We start from the raw sequence: 21,658 nt of genomic DNA on the forward strand, positions 1-21,658 counted from the left end.
TATGCAGAGATTAAATCTTTGAAATTTGATCAGCTACTGAATGTTCAAAACATTTGCTGATTTTTTTTTTCTCATGCATAACATGGAAAATCTTGAAGACCAAATTCATAAAAAGTTAGAATTGAGTTATTTTGCGAGTATTAAAGCTAAAATGAAGGAAGAAGGCAGTAGGCCCTATGGTTGTATAAAATTGTATCAGAATTAATTTTGGAATATATTCTATACAGTAACACAGTCTAATACTGTGTGTGTAATGAGAAAGCTTTTAAAAAAGTATCTGCAAGTGCTGATGCTTTTGAGATTTCCCACAATATTCTAAGTTAATAATGGTACTTTCTGAGAGAGACTGTAAAGGACATACTTAGTCTGATGTTTATACCTTCCATAATATCAATGAAATTATTTATTCTCTTCCTGCTGACAGCTGAAAGGACATGACTAGTTCCACAAATTTCTGCTAGAACTAAAGCTTCATCACCTGAGAAGATGTGCAAGCATGCTTGCATAAAACATTAGTGTGATCTGCTCTAGTTTTGGTAGTATTCACAGGCTTGAAGTTAAAATTGTGGATGGTCTCAGAAATGAGGGCCATATTTGAGAAATACAGTGTAGCTGTGGTACATATACCTTGGAGAGCTTACCCTGGGGATTTTCTGACTTTGACTTTTTTATTTCTCCTGCTTTAATTTGTGGTAGCATTCGATTTGCACATAGTTGTTCCTTAGTTACTTTATAGAGGGTGGCATGTTTTTGGGTTACCAGTGGCTGTGAAAATAATGTAATAATGAATAGTCCTGTGAAAGTGCTTGTGTACTGATTTGGTTCCTCTGTTTTATCTGGGATGAAACGTTTACTTTCTGGGAAGCTAAAAAAACCTTTTGTTGTTTTTTATGCCTGTAGCCTCATAAACTTTTTCTAGTTGTTCTCATACAAGGCATTTTTAAAACTTTTTTTTCTCATTGTGTTTGTTTAATTGCTTCTAATTGTTTTGAAATATCTAGGCATTCACAGAGTGGTTTTTTTCTCAAGATGGGAATAGACTTTGAGAGGATTTAGAAAGTACTGTTGCTACCAACTGTCTTATGTATACATTAAACTTGCTAATTTACTTGGTAAAATTATTTCAAAAATTTAAGGATCTAATGATTTAAGTTGGGCTGTGAAAGCCTCTAATCCTCTGTGTCCAAATTAGCCTTCCTCATCCTATGGGCAGAAAGAAGTGGAGAGACAGTTTGGGATGGAATTCAATAGCATCAGGCCAAACACTGAAAGATTGTTTGCACAGCTGTGTCTAAGCGGTGACCAAACTGTTAAACAACCTAGTGGGGAGAAAATGAATAGAAACTCCTGTTGGCCAGAGGACTGAGTTTCCTGGACAGTGCTCAGGACGTTATGAAGTCATTGCACATGCTGGGTCAAGTTTTTACCCATATTTTCCCCTTGTGCTTGGGAATAATTCATGCTTTGCTTTTTCATAATAATATAATTACCTTAAAGCATCTGAAAAACATTCTGTATTGACAAATGATGCACTGTAGTGTACTTACCTATAACTTCAATTAGGGAACTTTTGCCTGCCATTAAACTGATTCACTGATGTGAGAGGAGACAGTGCCTGTATATCTGTCTTGCTTCCTTGCATATTGTAGATTATGAAACTGGACTACTGAGCAGTAATTTAATCAGTGGCATCAGAAGAGCATTAAGCTCCATTAAATGTTGGGTCACCATCAATGTCAGATGAGTATTAAATTATGGTTGCAACTTAGCAATACTCATCCAAAACCACAGTGCTTAGGTTCTTGGCAAGCATATAACAGTTTATTATGGAACAGATGCTTCAGAGCTTAACATATGACTGAAGTGTCAAGTTGTGTCAGAGAAGATGGGCCCAACCACCCAGTGTGGTGCTCAGACTTTGTGAGTCACTTTAGTGAATTGTTCCCTACCTGAATGATGTGGGTTAAAAGTATTTCATTAACAGGATCCCCTATTGAATGCTTGGAGGTCAAAGCACTGATCTGTCTGACAAAGACCGGCTTATATAATTCTCTGCAAATGGTGGAGGTGCAGTTCTGCTGTTAAGGAGGGAAGATCCCTCCAGGCTGCTCAGAGTTTGAATTTTTATGTAGAACAAAAAAAATTTTCTTTCCGGTTCTAGCACAACACGTTGCTAGCTTGGTATTTGAAAGATGTCTTTGATACCTCTGGTGCTAGTCACAGATTTTCCAAGTAACAGCAGTGGGGTGAAACTAGTAACACCCTTTCTGGGTGGCTTTGCTGATGTTAGCAGCAGCTCTCGTGCAGCAGCTGAATCTTTGAGGCTCTTGTCAGTCTGCTGCCACTTAGGAAAGCTGCGTGCTGCAGGAGATGCTGACTTTGGAGCTATGGAGAGAGAGAAGGATGAAAAATGGATGCTAGAATAAAATGTTTTTCCCGTTCCTGTTCACGTGCAAAGAGTATGAGGAGGAGATAAAGAAGAGAGGGAGTGGGTTGGGCTGGTGGACTAACGGATGCACTGAGGGAAATTTTTGCTCGTGGTATTCCTGGGAAAGGAATAAATGGGAATGATGCTGATATAGGTAAAACTTAGCTGGTCTTTGTGCAGCCTCTAGCTTGGTGGTAAGATGGGTTCTCCAAACAGGAATCCTAACAAAATCTCCATACCCATCTGCTGAAGATGATGATTGTGGTTCTTGCAAAAATCTTGCCTGTAATTAAGCTTTTCTTATCTGATGGTAACCACAAGTGGCCATATAGCCTTATAGGCAGAGTATCATGCCAGGGTATTTTAAGCAGTGTTACAATTTTTTATTTATTAAGGATTACATCACTGGGGCTCAGATGTTGCCATCTAATTTCTTGTTGCCGTGCAGAAAGCATACTACCTGTTTAGTCCAGTGGGCTGCGGATGGGAAAGCTGCAGGTTGAGCTGAAAACAGGACAACTGAGTAGAAGGTGGTGGTCTTCAGGGAGTCCTATTATTTGGCTGCAGGAAAGACTGCCTGAGGTGATGGAGCAGTATGTTGCAAAACCACTCCAGTCAAAAGTCTCCAGAATCTCCTTCTGCTCATAGTTTTCACCCTAAAATTTAGGGTTTGTTTGCTTGTTGAAAAGTACTGTCCCAGAAATCTGCATGTCCTATATTTTTATTTTCAAAATATATCAATAACTTGTGGAAATTTTGATGCTGAGCTATTAATATTAAAGCTTCAGATATTTTTCAATTTTCCACTTATCTCCTTATTACAGTTGTGATACTGGCCATTATGCAAAGAACCAGCTCTGAAGGGGCTTCATCAGATCAGAACCTGTCAGGGGAAGGAGAATTGCACCTTATATTTATAGGCATTAGAATTGTCATTTCCTCTCTACCAGGGCTTAACTTTATGCATGCTTAATTATATAAAAGCCCAGTTGTTTCTGAAATAGTTCAGGTTAGGAAAGAGATTCTAAAGGAACTAGGAGTTTTAAGGTATTACTGTTTCTTAACAGAGGACTGAAATAATAAATAAGCACTAGGATGCATGTGATGCAGTGCAAGATCAGAATACAGCTGATAAATACATGGCTGGCATTTGGTTGGCATTTGGAAATGGTGGTGGAAATTATGTGTTTCATACCTTAGAGCAGGAGCTTGGAAATAGAGATGTCCTCTGTTTTTCCAAAAAAACCCCACTCTTTAAGTCTCACTCAGTTTTAGAAAGTTTGTTTTTAATGAGATCAAAGGACTTTGTGGCAAGTAACAGGGACAGTCATTTCCTTCAGTCTTTAGCCACAAGGAGGAAGGCATGCAAAATCATCCAGAACTAATATGATCAAAATAGTAATTATTATTAATTCATTCAGGTTTTACAACTACTTGAAATTAAATCTATCCACCCTCTTGTTTCAGGTATGCATTTAAGAATAAATATGGAATAAGGAGTCTCTTACACAGTAAAAAAAATAATACATATAACAAGTACTTAAACTCAGCAGAGTGAAAATTCTGATATTTTCTTGTACCTTTTTGTTTTTTGTTTTTCTTATTATTTCTCTGGCTTTGATTAGGCCTGGATGAGATGCTAACAAAATACTTAGTATTTTTATACTGACACACCCTCTCCGTCATTTTTCAATATAAATAATGCTTAAATGGGCAGGAGGTAATGGAGCAAGACCAAGAACTATAATACAGTTGGCTATATCCAGCAAGCACAGAAAGTGTTAAGCAGCATTTACCTCCTGGTGATGTCTTGTGGAAATAGTCAGGAATATCCATAATTGAGACACTTTATGCTGACTGATACAAGTATTTAGTTCTACCTGCCAGGGCTACTGCAGAATAAAGGATGAAGATCACACAAAGGAAACTCAAGCTCAAAATTATTTCAGTGATAAAACTTTACCTGTATTTTTTTCCTTCTATCTGGTAAGCTATGTCAGCAATAAAACAGAGCTTGTGGAACTGCATCTGCCATTGAATCTCAACTATGGTTGTTTGTCATGCCTTCCATGGGGCTTGGGGCAAGGCTGTGTGTCAGTCAGTACAGCTAAGGAAAATGCAGGAGAGCATCACTTACCTTGTGGTGCCTTCTGGAGGACTCTGTACAAGTAGAACTCTCACTGGTGGCATGTTTTCTGTGATGTTTTGGGCCTCCTTATACATAAATTGCTTGGGAGGCTGAGTGTGGTGTGCACCTTCCACCTCCCTGTAGATGGTTGTCAGAGTTGCCTGAAAGAGTGGAAAGCGTGGGGATTTCAGGTTATTCTTTCGGTTTCCCAGCATTAGGTGTTTGAATTGGTTGAAGCAAATGTGTGTGTATGTGTGCACTGTAAAACATTAATAACATTAAATGGCATCATTATGCACAAATGTATCTAGTGTGTAATGTTAATATTCAACGAAGTAGCTAATCTTGTCTTTGGGAAAGAACTTAAGGGACAGGTTTCATACCATTAATTTAGTACCATGCAGTTAATAGTTAAAAACAAGTTGTTATTATTTTTGTGTGTCATGTGCATGCTTTACTTTCCACGTGAACGTTCATTTCTCTTTCCTGGAGATATAATGTTGACAAGACTTGAGAGACTAACATGTCGCTGTAGATTAATGCAGTCTTTGAAGGGTCTTATTCCTAAATACTGCTTTTTACTCATAATGATAAATTGTATGAGAGAGTGATAATGTAAAATGGGAAACTAACTAAAGTGTAACTTAGATTGTCACTTCAACAGATTTTGTTTTTTAATTTTTATGTATTTACAACTTAGGCAAAACTGACAACATTATTTTGAAAAGTATATTGCCAAAGAAAATAAAACCCGAAAAAATATATTTTGCCGTCATTCAGTTGTATGGTTTGCACTCCTACTTTACAGATTTGCAGTTCATATTGTAGATTTTACATTACAAAGTGTGTTCCTCTCTTTTAATGAGTGAGAGGAAAAGAAGGGAAGAGCAGGCATGTAAAGTTATCCTTACATATACTCTTATATAAAGCTTTCTACTTTGGGTATAGTTTGAAGCAGATTGTGTTAGCCGAGAAGCTTAAAACCAAAATGTTTTGACTTCTTAACATAGTCTGGATCTGTGCATATTGGAATGTAATAAAGCTGTACTTGTAGGACTGTTTGTAAAGTAATTTGAACATATTCTGTCCAATTATGGTTGATGTCATTAGGGTTCTCTCTTAATTCTGAAATCCTTCCTGAGAGGAGGCAGATAGAACCAGTGAACACTGGATGATTTTACTGGTATTAAAAAGAAAATCAAATGTAAGGGAAGGAAGAGTAATTGGAAGCATGGATGAAGTTGTTATATAAGCACTCCCAACCAAGCCTAGCATCTTGTTCCTTGTTGCTCCAGAGAGAGGTTCAATCTAAGCGTAACAAAACTGCAGAATTTTTCCTGTTGCAAAATGAATTGCCCTGCTTTTAACAATGCTTCTGGGCTGCATCAAATCCACAGACCCTGTGTGAGGACATCACCAAATAAATCTTGAAGCTTTATCTGAACCATTAACAGATTTCTCCAGCGTATGGGAGACATTGTAAAGTACGGAGGTAAAGGAAAGCTTTAACGACTGTTGCGTTATTTTTTCAGGGACACAGTGTTCCAGCTTGTGCCAAAAGGATGCCTTCTGGCATAATAAATTCTTGGCAGCAAAACTGGTTTTCGTGGTGAAGAACTATAATAAAGACTGTTGGAGGGGTTATTTGACTATTTTGTGTAATAGCATATATTAGCCCATGTGAGGGAGGAAGAGGAGGAGGACCCTTCGTGTAACAACAACTGCGTGTTTAATGTGGCTGCTCCAGAGCACGCTGTAAAAATGCAAACATGGGAAGGCATCTGAAAGAACAACCAGTACTTATTTACTTACTTGGTTAATGTCAGGGGTGTGCTTGGCTTACATAAACTTCTGACTCTCTGACATTGTACTTGCTTTTTCCCTTTAATATACGATTCATTTGTATTTTGCAGAGGTTTGGAATGGTTACTGCAGTATTGTATGTGAAGTGCTGGAAATGATGAATATTAGAAGTATAGCTTTCCCTTTCTTCTTCAAGACACTCCTACACATATCAAAGTATTTGACCAGTGGTTTTAAGTTACAGATGTTTCTTTGTCATGTGGAGGGGGATGCACAGCTTTTTCTGCCCACAACTCTAAAACCATCCTAAGTCTCACACTGTGCTGAATTGTGCAAACTCCTGCTAAAGAGAGCTTCAAGCCTGGGAATTGCATGGGCGTTGCGAGAAGGAATAATGAATGGGAGGGAGTTCACTCAGAGTTGGAAGGAAACTTCCCTCCTGTCCTGCCTGCTGAATGCTTGCACATTTGATGGCTTTGCACTTCCTATATTCATATGGTGTGAAGCACAGCTGCAAATAATCATGGGAGACAGTGAAAAGCTATGGAAAATTAAGACTTTCGTAAATTAAGTCCTGAGGGAGTCTTTCAGCCTTAGCCCCTTCAAAATTGTTTAAGAAGCCAATACCACACCTATTTAGACAAAGCCTCCCATCCTTAGGGAATACGGTGGTTGCATTTCAATGCTTACAGTCATATTTGGGAATTTGATAGTTTGTCATTGCTATGTGGTGGAAAATTGTTTAGGGGGCAGGTCCTGCACATTAGCGCAGTTGCAGTTGGAGATGTGTAGCTGTAGCCCAGGGCTGGGACAGATGGAGGGCTGGTTTGCTTTGGGTGGACTGTACCCTTGCCAGCGCTTTCCAGCTCTGGCACTGCTACATTGGTAGTATGCTTGAACCTGGTGGTACTCACTTCAGCCTGTTTTAATGTCATTAGTGCTCAGTGCTTGCATGAGAGATGTGTTGAAGGAGTAATAAAACCACACGCTGTTGTCAGATGGACAGTTGTTTTTCCTATGTAAACCAGCAGTGTAGCCTCTTTGTTTACAGGCACCAGAATATTGTATGTTTGGTGAGAAGCTGTGTTTTAATCTTGTAAAGTTGTTTTGTGCTAGTACAAAGATAAACCTCTAGAAACTCTGAAGTCGAAGGACACTGCTGAGAAAAACTTTTTGTTGAGCTGATTCATATGTTGCTTTGTATTGTAGGGGGATCCAATTAGTAATAAAGTTACTCCTTATAGTCTGATGTGTGGTTGCAGATTTTTAGGAAACTTCAAATTCCTACAGCAGACAGCTGTTGTACAAGGAAACATTTTAGAGGAGAAAAATGGTAACATTTTAAATTTAAAAAAACAAACAAAATCTGTTAAAACACAAATCAAATAAACGTTAGTTAATGCTATTTAGATCCCTAATTTTATAATGCTGTTTGAAAAATGCCTATATGCTAAAATAGTTGCAATGTGTTCTAGTTTACTTGTGATAATTGGAACAGAAATATGGTTAAAAATCGAATGAACCCAAGAAGACTTCCCTTTCCTGAGGTACTCTGCAAAATGGAGTACATGTGAAGAATGGGAAGAATGATTGTAAGAGTATGAAAACTGCATGGTAAAAAAGAGTAGAAATAAAAGTAGCTGTTGAGGGATTTGCCTTTATTAGCTAGCCATCTTGAATTTCATGGAGAAAGAGTTTATAGAGCTTCTTGGGTCAGGGCCATGTCTCCTTGTATGTTACTTTGTACAGTATTACGGGGCTCTGAATAAGACTAGACTGGCTGGATTCTTATGTATGATAATAATGTATTATTACATGTAAAGTGACAATGCCACTTTTGCCTCTTGCTTTCTGTAAAGCTTTGATGGTATGTTCCTCTCCTCAAAGCTGCTGCAAAAATCATAAGGGCATAGATTTATGTAGGAAAAAATCGAGACAGTGATGGCTTTTCCTCTTGGCATTTTGGGGGAGTGTTTCATTTGGTATTTATAGTCTTATAATCTTTATAATGCTTGGACAACTTATTGAAGAACTTCTGGTTTTGGCTCAGATATTTCCTGTTTATCTCAAGATGCCTCCCATATTGGCTGAACTTCTAACCCGGAGCTTAACATCTGTCATTTTACACATCGAATTATGAACGTGAATGGACAGTTTCTCATCCTGTCGCCACTGGGGCTGTCGTAGGCCCCTGCAGTTGAGTGTTGTGTTTATCAGGAGTAAATGGATGTGTTCCTTTGATTTGCTTCATTCGAGGGATTCCTGACACTTAATGATGCTGTGGGTTGTTTGGCTTCTTTCCCTTCCACTGTTAAAGAGATTTCCGCTGCCATTATCAGGTACACTAACTTTTCAGCACACTTCAGCATTTCTCATGTGCAAAGGCCACAGCTGTAGTTGAACAATGTGTTTGTTGTAATCCAATAATAAGAGTCCTAAATATAACAATAATTATAATCTCTTACATTGAGAACAGTATTGATAATCAGGGATACAAATCCTTGAAATTCATAGAAATACAGCTTGACACTGGTTGTTGCAGTGTTATCCATGTTTTAAGATTTTAAATACTTTGCAAAATTTGTATGTGCTCACGTAAAGGTTTGGCTTTGCTGTACAGATGGGCATAACAGAAGCAAAAAGCACCCAGAGAAATATGAGTAATTACATTTATCAACAACTAAACAGAATACTCTGGATATTATTCTTGTAATTAACAAGTCTAACTTGCCATAATAAGCACTGATTATAAGTAGTCTAACTGATTTTATTGAATATATGCCCTATTGGACACTGCACCCCGTTCGGTCTTGTGTATCTTTAAATCATATTTGTAATTAGTCTACATGTACACTTTTGGTCTTTCTGTCCTCTTTTTAAAATTCAATTTTCTTTTTTTCAACCAAACCCTTTGAAAATTTCATCAGTGTAAAATTCTTTGTAAAGTAGAGCTTTTGATGAGCCACGTATGATCCACAGAGTTGTGATGTTCCTGCAATTTGCTGATGGACAGAATAGCCATGTATTGCCAACATGGTCATGCAATTAATATATCCAGGTCTAATAAGAGTCCAGAGTCACAAAAAGAGAGTGTATCTGTAGGCACAGAAACAGCAGACTCTTCAGAGTTATATTCCTTGAGCAGGATTTAATTTTTAATTGCAAAATTCACAGTGGCTTGAGACAGTATGTATTTAATCTCAAACTTCTGTTTTGATCCATTGCTGTCACAAATATGCTCTTTGACTACCAGATTCTCACCTGGCATAATGCCATCTCCTCATTCACTTGTGGTTTTTCCTTTGACCAACCTCAGGTCCTTCTGCTGGCAAGAACCTTAAAAAGAACAGAGCAATATACAAGGTCTAAATATTCTATTTAAATTCCTCACTTTTTGTATCTCTTCAGGAGCCTGGTGTGGCACCTTCCTTATTTACCTCATGGCTGTACACGGTACCTCTGGCCTTGTAAACACAGTCCTGACATTTGTAATACCTTTGGGAGAGGCTGATTTTAAATTATGTTGCTGCTTCTCATGTTCACATCTTCTCTCTTTTGAGTTTTTCATTTTACAAACTTTAAACACTTTTCTGAATGTAGTAGTATATACACAGTGGATATAAAGTGGATTTTTTAATGTGCTGTGTTTCTCTTTCCTTGTCTAAAATAGTAGTTTTTCGTTAGCAGTACCTCTCAGCTAATGTTTTGACTATGAACTGTTGAAGGTTTCTAGTAAAAGATACATCTACCCTAATATGCGTGTAATCAAACGTAATCTTATACTATATTCTATGAGTATGCATGTTATAATTGAGGGACTAATTATTAGGATCTTCTCAGTAATTTTTAACGTTTGTTTTTAATGCTTTTGGAATTTTCTTTTGCTCTGCTATAGTCAGAGAGATGTGGAGAGGGAGTAAGAGCCAGAACTTCTGTAGAATGAGGGACAAATATGTTTTGCAGTTGGAGGGCTTTCACCTGAAACTGCACATAAACAGTGCACAGAGTGACTGTCCAGCTCTTTTGCAAATACTACTGTAATCCGGGCATTTGGCAATTCTTTTTTTCATTAATCCTGTACCCATTTGTAAATCTGCCTGCAATTAATTTGTTGGATTTTTTTCCAGTTTTAAATATATTGTAATGTTTTCTCAATCTGTAATGAAAGCTGCTTCTGGTGGTTTATTGAAATCCTACCTGCAGTGCTCCTCTGGGAGGGGGTGTATCTTTTTCACGGCTGTCCTGTCCTCAGTAGGCATTTGCCATCTACAGCACTTGAAAGATTCCGTTCTTTGCACCATCTTTTGGCACTGATAACTGTGACATCTGTTTGTCACATATGAAGCCCGGGAGGTGCTGAAGACCCTGGAGCACTGAGCATGCCTTACATGAGCATCCCTTACGTGGGCAGAGGAAAATTATCTTTGCTTCTCAGGTGGGGAAGCGGCTGGCTTGGCTTGCTCTCAGTTTCTGTGGTGACATTAAGACTGAGGGACATATGCCCACCTCCTATGTACTGATTGCAGGGAAACATGGCCTTTCCTAGTCTTGCCTCTTGTGCCCTGGTTCCAGGGAGAAAATGTGAGTGGGGAGAAGTGCCCTCTGTGGACTGCCTGCAGTGTCTATGCCCCGGAGCAGCATTCTGGTTGAGGTAGAAGAGAGGGAGTAGTTTTCTCCTTGGTTGTCTTGCTCTTTGACATAAGTACACCTTGTATTCTTGTATAATTGAAATGAATAGGCCAGTAGCCTACCAGCCCTGGATTAATAAAGCCTAGGTGCAAATGCATATGTCATAGCAAATTGTTTTAAGTCATCAGGAATTCAGCTGAACATTTAAGTTTGAAACATACTGATCAGTAAGTAGACTGATGTGCAGTTTCAAAGGTGGTCAGTCCTTAAGAAGAGTTGGCTTAAATTTAATGCGTATTTTATAGTGAAGAGAGGGAAAACCACAGTGATTTTAGAGGTCCCTTCCATCATGCTAGTTTAGGTAAAAATGTTGCAAATAATACTTTACAATCTGAAAGGGCATTGAATAGTGCTGCGTAAATGCCCAGTTTGTATTAAACTCTAGTTTACTTTTTTTTTTATGACTTGTTAAATGCTGTGCTACAGGTTGAATTTGTATTTGTTAAGGTGTAAAAACTGATGGAGTTCAGGTACTCTTTGTTCAGATTGAAAGAGGAATTTGTTGGCTTTATAATTAAAGAAAAAAAAAAGCCTCAGGCCTGCCTTTGTTTGTTTTTGTTTGGTTTTTTTGAAAGCTCTGTGCCTTTCATGCTATTGCTTTTCAGTAAATGCTTGGTTTACAGAACAAGGATTTGCCAAGGGAAGTTGTCAGTTTGCATCCCAATTCTGATATACCAGGGGAGCAGAAAAAATACTCCCTTGTCAAAGTTTCAGGTATGATAGTTAAACTTGTAATGTTCATCACCTTTTCCTTAACCACAAACTGAAAAGATGGCTAATAAGGACACAAGGTCTTTTATTTTCACTGTAGTTTTCCAATCTTAAAGAAAAATTCTTTTCCCACCAATTTGGGGAAGAATATTATACCTAGTTGCCTTTTTAGAACTGTGTCTTCTCATGTGTGTCTGAGCAGATGATTTTAATTCAGATCTAGCCATATAAAAAGCCTGATTTAATACCTTTTAGTCTCTTAAAGGTAGGAGAAAAGGTTGAACTGCTTGCAGAGGAGGAGCAGACTGTGGAATCAGAACCTCAGGATATATTTAATGGGGATGCTCATTTGAGTTTGAATTACCACAGATGTACATAACCTGTTCTGACATTGAATTACAGGGCAGTTTGTTGGTTATCGTGTTTCAAAAGATAACCTGTTACACACATTACAGTAAGACAATACCTCAGAGTGATCATGAAGTGTGCCATTGTGTTATTAGTTAGGAGATTGCAGACATGGAAGATTTCCCTGGAGGGTCATGCTGGATCTTGCAGTCTTGTTCCAGAAATTCATATGAATAAAAAAAATGAAATTAAACATTTCCTGATCAGTTTCTATGGTGCTGTTATAATAAAAGGAATTAATTACACAGAAATCTGTCCAATTTTGCATCTGTGAGTCATTAAAAATTGTTAGGGATTCGATGAATTATGACTAGGCCCATACAAGGTAGAACTCAGTGACAGAGTAGGGGGAAAAAAAAGCTCCCATATGTTCTACTTGCAAGCAAAACTTTTCTAAAAAAGTGGGTTTTTTTTAATGTTGAAAGCATTGACTCCTCTGCACAGTTTCTTTTGGAGGAGCTTTCTTGTTTGCTGGTTTTTATTTGTTTATTCCCACAGGTGAGGTAGAGCTTGCTTTAGACTTAATGTAAAGAGCTGGTCCTTTTCTGTTAATGCACAGAATAGTCCATCTGTGTACATAACACCTCAGGAATATGCCAGCTGACAAAGATGGGCAATGTATTAACATCTTAAATGCTCTTGTAGGCCCAAATCAAATGCAACATCCTAAATGCTCTTGTAGACCTCTCATATTAAACACTCATCACCAGGTAATGAGTGTATAATGGGATCTGGACAGCATTGCCAGACTCCATGGCTGATAAGCTCAGGTGGAAAGCATGTGGGGCAGGGAAGTCCTTCTTGAGTAGTTAACATCCCTGGAGGTCTGTGTTGTTTCTGGAATTCAAGACCAGGAATCTTTCAAGAAAAAAAAAGAAAAAAAAAGTTATGCTATATGATTGCCTTTAAAGAGTAGATTTAAAAGGAAGAGGACTATCATCATGCTTTAACTCTCTTATTACTAGAACATCTGTGCCTTTATATATACTCAAAAAATCTTGCAGTTGTTTTGGATGAGAAACAGAGTTGTTGAATACAAAACTATTGCTTGTGTATTGACATCACAAAACCTGTTTGGTATCCTGTGGGGCCTTACACATCTGGAACATAATCACGAACCTGACTTTTGGGCTTTGGTCACTGTCCTTGAAACATCCAGTACTGCTGGGTGCTTGACAACCTTAATCTTACCCATGGCCAGGAACAGGGAGTAGTGCATCAACCTGAGTTATTTGCTGGGATTCCTGTGGTACGTGGGTTGGGTGACATCCTCTCATATGATGGAATCTGGGGGGTAGAAGCAGAGCAGAACTTGTTAGCTAGAAAAATTCTTTACTACATTGAGGTCAGGGGGATGCTGGAGTTGCTCTTAAGAAATTTTTCTTTTCCTTTAGCTTCCACTCCAGGCACCTGGTGTTTTTTGGTACATCTTGTCCTGTCCAAGTTCAATGGTGTCATCAGCTGGGAATGCCTGTTCCCTGCAGCTCTCTCCTTTTGGTTTGAAGGCAGCAATGTATGGCCAGCTGTTGACAAACAGAACTTTGTGCTGAGGCTCTGGGGACAAAAGGTGTGGATGAGGAATGTTGGCAGCCGTTTTGCATTATTATTATTATTATTACTATTATCATCATCATCAATAATAAGAATTCTTACCCGTGCACAGTTTTGTTCACCAAAAAAATTGCTGCTCTTTAACTTAGAAACAAAATGACGTAAATAAATTACTTTAAAAGAATGTTTAGGGAATAAGGAGAAGTATTTGTGGCAAGTTATTCTGAAAATGTCATGCAACATGTGGTTAAATTATTTTGTTCTTTCCTGGTTGTAGTTTTTATGAAATTGGTGAGTCAAGCAATTGTCAGTAATATTTTTGTTTTCTTAAACTTTTCTCTTACTCTGTAGGAACTGCGTGCATCCTTCTAGATTACATCTGAATGACAAAAATACATAGATAGCAGGAGAAGGAAGAGTAATGCCTTTATTTAGAATTATCTGTCAGTAACTGTTTGTTAAGTGCATCTGTCATGTCCTGTTCTGGATTTGTGTTTTCCTAGTGTCTTAGCTGGTAATTCATTTTTTTTGATACCTGATGACGATTATTTTAATGTTATTCTCATTCAGCAGTCTGTGTAATCAGTGTGGGACTTAAGTTCAGGAATATGAGAAGTACTTACTGCCCTCATTTTTAGTCATTTAGCAAAAGCACATCTATGGCGTATTTTTAGTACATTTTTTAAGGTGAAATATGTCAAGAATATTGATTTCTTTCAAAAAATAAATACCATTATACATGGGACTGTGCTTGTAAAAGAGTTTATGCAATTAATATATCAGATGGAAAACTTGGACTGAGAAGGGCTTTGGGAGAAATTATGTACAAATATGGATAAATTAAAAAGGCAGATAATTCACATCAGATAATTCAATATAATGGTATCTTGTGTGTGTGAACAAGTAAAGTGGATTCAAGAAGATTTGACAAAAATTATTTCCTTTTGCAACCTTAATTTAAATGTCTGAATGAGTTCCTACAGCACTGTGACTTGGGAAATGGCCTTACTTTCTGATGTTAGGTAGAGGTGAATACCTGATTATGATTTCTGCTTGTCTCTTTGCTAGTAATGATAAGCATTACCTAGCATGGAAGAGAGAGATGGCAGCATTCAGATGAATTGAGGACTTGCGTTGAAATGCCTTGGGAATATTCCGGACTCATGATCTTTGACGTTCTGAAGCAATGTTGTCTGAAAAAAGAGATAAATTAAGATCTTTTCCCTCTGCATCACACTGAGTGTGCACACTACGTGGCAAGAAGTCGTGCATGAGCAGCCATGGATCACCAATTTTTGTGCTCTATTAATATCATGGGACCATTTAGGTTGGAAAAGACCTTTAAAATCATCAAGTCCAACCATTAACCCAGCACTGCCAAGGCCACCACTACACCATGTCCCTAAGTGCTACATCTGCACATCTTTAAAATACCTCCAGGGATGGTGACTTCATTACTTCCCTGGGCAGCTTGTTCCAGTGCTTTACAACCCCTTCCATGAAGAAATTTTTCCTAATATTCAATCTAAACCTCCTCTGGCACAACTTTGAGGCCATTTCCTCTCATACTGCCACTTTTTACTTGGGAGAAGAGACCAGCTCCCATCTCACTACAACCTCCTTTGAGGTAGTTGTAGGGAGCAAGAATGTTACCCCAGCCTCCTTTTCTCCAGGCTAAACAACCCCAGCTCCCTCAGCTGTTCCTCATAAGATTTGTGCTCTAGACCCTTCGTCAGCTCTGTTGCCCTTCTCTGGACACACTCCAGCATTTCAATGGTTTTCTTGGAAAGAGGAGCCATAACTGAACACAGGATTTGAGGTGTTACCTCACCAACACCAAGTACAAGGGTCAATCTGCTGGCCACGCTGTTTCTTATACAGGCTAGGATGCCACTGGCCTTCTTGGCCACCTGGGTATGCACACTGGCTCATGTTGAACCTCATACAATTGACCTCGGCCCATCAATCCATCCTGTCCGTATCCTTCTTTAGAGCTTTCCTTCCCTTCAGCAGATCAACTCTCACCCAGCTTGGAGTCATCTGCAAAGTGACTGAGGGTGCCCTCGATCCCCCTCATCCAGATCATCAATAAGGATTTTAAACATGACTGGCCCCAACACTGAGCCCTGGGGAACACCTGTGACCGACCACCAGCTGAAAGTAACTCCATTCATCACGAATCTCACCAAGGGCCCAGCCATTCAGCCAGTATTTTTACACAGCAGAGAATGCACCCCTTCAAGCCATGAATAGCCAGTTTTTCCAGGAGAATGTTATGGGAAGTGGTGTCCAGTGGGTCACGCTGTTACAGGACATCAGGTTGGTCAAGCAGGACCTGCCTTTCCTAAACCCATGCTGGCTGGGCCTGATCCTCCAGTTGTCCTGTATGTGCCATGTGATAGCACTCAAGATGAGCTGCTCCATGACCTTCCCTGCACAGAGCTCAGGATGACAGGCCTGTAGTTACCCAGATCCTCCTTATGGCCCTTCCTGCAGATCGGGGTCACATTTGCTGACCTCCAGTCAACTGGGATCTCTCTGGTTATCCAGGACTGCTTGTAAATGATGGCTTGGTGAGCACTTCCACCAGCTCCCTCAGTACCCTTGAGTGGATCCCATCCAGCCCCACAGCCTTATGTGTGTTTAAGTGGTGTAGCAGGTCACTGACCATTTCCCCTTGGATTATGGGGGCTTCATTCTGCTCCCCATGCCTATTTTCTAGCTCAGGGGGCTGGGTACCTGGAGATCAACTGGTTTTGTTATTCAAGACTGAGGCAAAGAAGACATAAAGTACCTTAGCCTTTTCTTCATCCTTTGCCACTTGTTTCCCCCCACATCCAATAAAGGCTGAAGATTGTCCTTAACTCTCCTTTGGTTGCTAATGTATTTATAGAAACATTTTTTTTTCTTTTATGATGCTAGCCAAATTAAGTTCTAGTTGGGCTTTGGCTCTTCTGATTTTCTCCCTGCATAGCCTCATGACATCCCTGTAGTCCTCCTGAGTTTCCTGCCTCTTCTTCCAAAGGTCATAAACTTCCTTTTTTTCCTGAGTTCCAATGAAAGTTCTCTGTTCAGCGAGGCTGGTCTTCTTCCCTGATGGCTCAACTTTCAGCCTATAGGATTTCCTTCCTGAAGAATGATTTGAGCAACTATTTAATTAGAAAGGGAAATGAAGGGAAGGCATAGCTGTGAATGCTTGATTAACTTAAAACTTTAAGTGGCTTTGTTTTGGAGGCAGAAAGTCAGGTGACAGACTCTAAAAGTCTGCCGGAATTGAGGACTTTCTCCTGTCTCTTGAGCCTGGAGTGTTTGTTTTACAGCGTATTTGTGTGTGGTTTATTTTTGGTGTGTGAATTCTGGAGGTTAAATCCATGTGAATCTTGTGCTGGCGTATTGTATCAGGGACAGAGTGTGGTTGACTCTTGTCCCAGGGCTGAGCCAGGAACAACAGGCTTGCCTGGTACTGGGACATCCCTGCCTGCAGCACCAACATGTTCCTCATGTGAGTCTCTTTTGAGGTGTGGCTGCACCCTAAATGGCATGAATGAGAACCAAAAATGCAACAAAACCAGTTTCAGAGAAGCTTTATGCTATAAATTGGGGCTCTTATAACTGAGGCTCAGCAGTCAAATCAATCTTTTATCCTCCATGTATCTTCAGATTTTTCAGATGTTTTGATAAGCAAGTGAGAATGTTCTCGGTTCCTTGCAGCCTAATGTGCAGATGTCTTTTCAATGTTAGGGATTATTTGACCATCAGAAAGCCAATATCTCTCAAGAATCAGCTAAATTAACATATTCAGGGTTTTGTCAAGTCCTGTTACTCGGTAACAGTCTTGTTGATCCATCAGAAGGTATTCAGACACAAATGTTAAATCGACCATCAAATACTCAAGAGTCTAACTTATCCCTTTGATACAGGGAAGCTGCAGAGCTTGTCTTAGGCAAAGATTGATGGGGAAGAGATGTCTGATGGATTATCTCACATTCTGCAGTGCTCTTTGCTCCAGGCGAAAATGTGTAGTCAGCTCCATGTCCTTAGACTGTTAACCAAACTGAATAGCTGGAATACACATGGGCCTCAAAGCAGGACGTGGTTCTGTACAACCCTGCACTTGGCCATGTCCTGAGCAAAGAAAATGTGTTGCTTGGCCTTTTACAATATTTTTTGGCGCAATGGGCTTGTTTCTTCTCCCTGATTGCTCTGTTCTGAGGAGCGCACCCAGGTCTTGATTTAAGTGGCTTTTCATGCTCAGTAAGCATTTGTGTCCTGTGACTCTGTACAGGTTCTGAACTGAGGTACATTGAGTTGGATCTGCTACTGTAGTTGGGGTCCAGTTTATGCATTTGCAGTGCTGCCACCTTTCATGTTCTCTAGAGCTCTTTGCAGCTTGTTTTAGGGGCTGGCGTGTTCTGTGAACTTCAGATGGCTTAGCAGTGCTTTTGGAGTGAGGGAGGGGCTGTGATGTGGTGCTGCCATTTTTGTGTTTCACAGCATGGGGAACTGTAGTCAAGTGTCCTATGAAGAGCTGGGTTCCCAGCTGAGGGCATCTCCAGCAGCCTTTCCTTATCATGTGACCTACCATGGCAGAGCTATGTTGGAAGGGAGGTTAAGTGGTACTGACAGCTAGCCAATCCTGGATGTATGGCATTAAGCGTAGACACACTTTCATTATTCCGTTAAAGTTTGTCTCTTGCACAGAAGTTTTCTATTGTTTTCAGTCTTCTACAGTGCTGTAATAATCAATAACGTGTTGATACGCTGCACTGGGTAGGATACATGTCTTCCTCCCTTCCGTTGTTGCCTCTTCTCCTCTCCCCTTCCAGATGTGATGGAGGCATTGCTAACGTACTTATTATTAGGGGCTGCCAGACTGACATTCATAGCACAGTACACTACAAGAATTCAGGGCTTTGTTTGGGGTTCAGGAGTATTGTCCACAGGTGAAAAAACTATAGCTGTCATTGCTTTCCAAATCTTACGATTTCTGGGCAATATAAATTTTTTTTAAATGTTAAAATATTTCTCTTGAAGATAGGACAAGTATCCTCTGTTGGCTTGATTTTTGGTTCCAGCCTATTTTTAGTTCCTATGGCAGTACAAAATGTTGCTAAGTTCTGTCTTCTCCTGTCCTTTTGTTGCAGGTCTTGATGATTGTCTACAGCAATACATAAAGAACTTTGAGAGGGAAAAGATTAGTGGCGACCAGCTGCTACGAATTACTCATCAAGAACTGGAAGATCTTGGAGTCACACGAATTGGCCATCAGGAGCTTATCTTGGAAGCAGTAGACTTGCTCTGCGCACTGGTAAACTTCTTGGGGCAAAGTGGGGAGGAGTGAACGGTGTTTGCATATCACACTTTGCTATTCAAATTGCTAGTACTAAAGACTATCTAAGTAGTTCAAGAAACTCCTGACATGTAATGGACAAACAAGTTTAGCATTTTAAACCAGTGCAAGATAAAGAGCAAAATCTATTGATAGGATGATATTTGTTAAATAAATTGGCATTAGAGATTTAAGGCTTTCATATATGTCTTTCTAGAATGAAAGTTTATCTGAAATCACAAACAAACTAATCTGGGTTTGATTTGGAATGTAAAACAGTGAATGAAGTAATTGAGTTCTGGTTGCCCTTTACAAAAAAAATGTTCTGATATTAACCATGTCATTTTTCACTGATCCTTTCATGCAAATTATGTTTTAGATGATTATTTGAGCTTGATGAAACATAGCTGCTTGTATTTCACAGTAGAAAGTATTAAATACTGAAATAATTAGCTTATGTGTAAATAATACATAAATTTTTGATGGAGCATACAGAGGGATTTTGGTAATGGTCTTTTCAGTCAGATCATGTCATGCATAACTGGGATTATCTGCTTGGTGAGAGGTGTGGTGCTGACTTCTCTGTTCTTATGAACTTCTAGTATGTGCCTGTAAAGATTAGTGATAAATTGGGCACACTGTATGGATTCTCTGCTGTAGGAAGGATTGTGAACAGCCCTGTTAAGAAGTACTTGACTGCCTGAAGTGGTGTTTTGTGGATTTTTAATGCACACTACTTTTTCAAGCCTCAGAAGGAGCTTTTAGAAAGCTGAATCTGGGTAGAGGCAATCAAAGATGGTAGGATAAAAGGCTCTTCAGAAAGGCTTGTGGGTTCTCCATATGGAGCAGCTTTTTTGAATACCCTGTTATTGCATCTTTGGAAGATGGACGTGAGGGGTAATGAAAGGAGAGAGTGAAAAAAAAATAAAAAATACAAAAATAAAGTAAAAAAAGGGGGAAAGCTTTTTCATAAGGGAAGACATTTGACTTTAAACTTGATTCTCTTTAGGATAGTGTTTCTAATAACGTTGCAATGTGGTTTAGTGCAATAAATTAACTCATTAATTTGTTTTTTAAATAATGAAGAAGTTGAAATCTTATAAAAAATGCTACTGATATAGAAGGGAACATAAAGAGAGTTATTCACATAGTACTTTTCTCATCAGACAATGCAACAGAAAACTTTAATAAACTTAATAAATACTTTAATTAACTGAGATAGATAAAGCATAAGTTAGGGTGAACACTGATGACCATTTTTCCCAGTCACACAAGACAGACAGATTGTAGTTCTTTGAATAATAAAGTATTTTTACAGAAAAAAACCCTCTTGTTTATTAGCTGAAATTTCTTTTTTCCTTGGTATGTAATTACAGATGTTATCTTTAAACAAACAAAGAAGACTTGTCTTTGTAGCTCCCTTATCTTAGGCAAAAGTGTATGGAACTAAGCTGAATATAAAATAAGGAAGTTGTAGCAAAGGCTAACACTGCATCCTTAATGCATCCAGCAAGTCTCTCCTTCCTGGTCCTTGTTGCACATATAGTGTTTTCTGTTTTTCTGAGTTTGTCTTAAAGAAAACTTGATCACTGAAACACAATAGCATGTGTTCAGATCACATCTTCTAATTTAAGCTGAGGTTTTTGCAGTCTCACAATTGGCTCCTGATAGCTCCTCGGGGATACAAAATGTGATTGTGATATTGATTTTAGGGGACTTAATTTGAATTTATTGTTCACCAATCAGATAAACCTCTTAGAAAATTTAATTCAGAGGCAATCCTTTTGGCTGTACTGGTCTTATACTTACAGGCTTTTTTTTTTTTATCGCATCAGTAAGTATCTGTCCTGGTTAGGGCTTGCCTATTCTTCCGATTTGACTCTAATGTTAGATTAGAGTAATTGTTCAGGAGAATATTAAGCCTGTGACTCTCCAGTCTAGGATAACTTCTTGTGCAGGTAGCCACTATGCTAAGGCTTTTTTAATGATCTGGTTATTTTTTTTCTGTTTCACTGGAGTTTGACAGAGGTTTCATGACAGAATTTAGCATGAGTTACAAATGTATGATCCAAGTGAGTTTACATCTGTTTGGATGCTGGAGATGAGGGGGTAGAAATAGTAAAGTTAATTTTGCCTTGCAAGCATAATCCCTGATTGATGTGAAAGTAATTATTAAAAAACAAGAGGATTGTTACTTCTGCTTCTCCTCCCCATTCTCTCTGAGTTAGAGAGTGACCACCTAAATGATTTTTGGCATCAGGGACAACTGAGTGGACAGAACCACCTCCCACTATTCATCTATGTTCCCACTCTGCAGTGCAGACTTACCAGTGCAGAGTTGCTCTCACTTAGGAAAGCTTCTACAATGTTGATAACTGATGGGGTTTATTCCTGACCCCCTTCCCAGCATTTTTCAAGGGTAAACTTCTACTTGTGTTTTCTACCCTGTCAGCTGTGGACATGGCAAGTGGCAAACCAGCTGCCTTATGTCACATGTCGGCAGTTCATGGGGCAACATTTTCTTCCTGGGGGAAAGTGGAGAGCCTGAACAAGCATATCTGACTGGTTTGGAGAGAGCATGGGACCTCCTTAACCCAAATGGAGGCTACTG

The 21,658-nt window shown here is 39.1% G+C and overlaps 1 protein-coding gene across 8 annotated transcripts in view; it reads left to right on the plus strand.

The window, feature by feature from the left end:
• CNKSR2 (connector enhancer of kinase suppressor of Ras 2) overlaps positions 1–21,658 on the plus strand; it is a 208,311-nt gene that overhangs the window by 18,587 nt on the left and 168,066 nt on the right. For all 8 annotated transcript variants that reach the window (XM_064646764.1, XM_064646766.1, XM_064646765.1 and 5 more), the window contains exon 2: positions 18,863–19,026. In XM_064646764.1, the coding sequence (XP_064502834.1) occupies positions 18,863–19,026 (164 nt within the window). The remainder of the gene's footprint in view (positions 1–18,862; positions 19,027–21,658) is intronic.

Source organism: Pseudopipra pipra, chromosome 2 (genome assembly GCF_036250125.1).
Source record: "Pseudopipra pipra isolate bDixPip1 chromosome 2, bDixPip1.hap1, whole genome shotgun sequence".
Taxonomy (NCBI): Eukaryota; Metazoa; Chordata; class Aves; order Passeriformes; family Pipridae; genus Pseudopipra; species Pseudopipra pipra.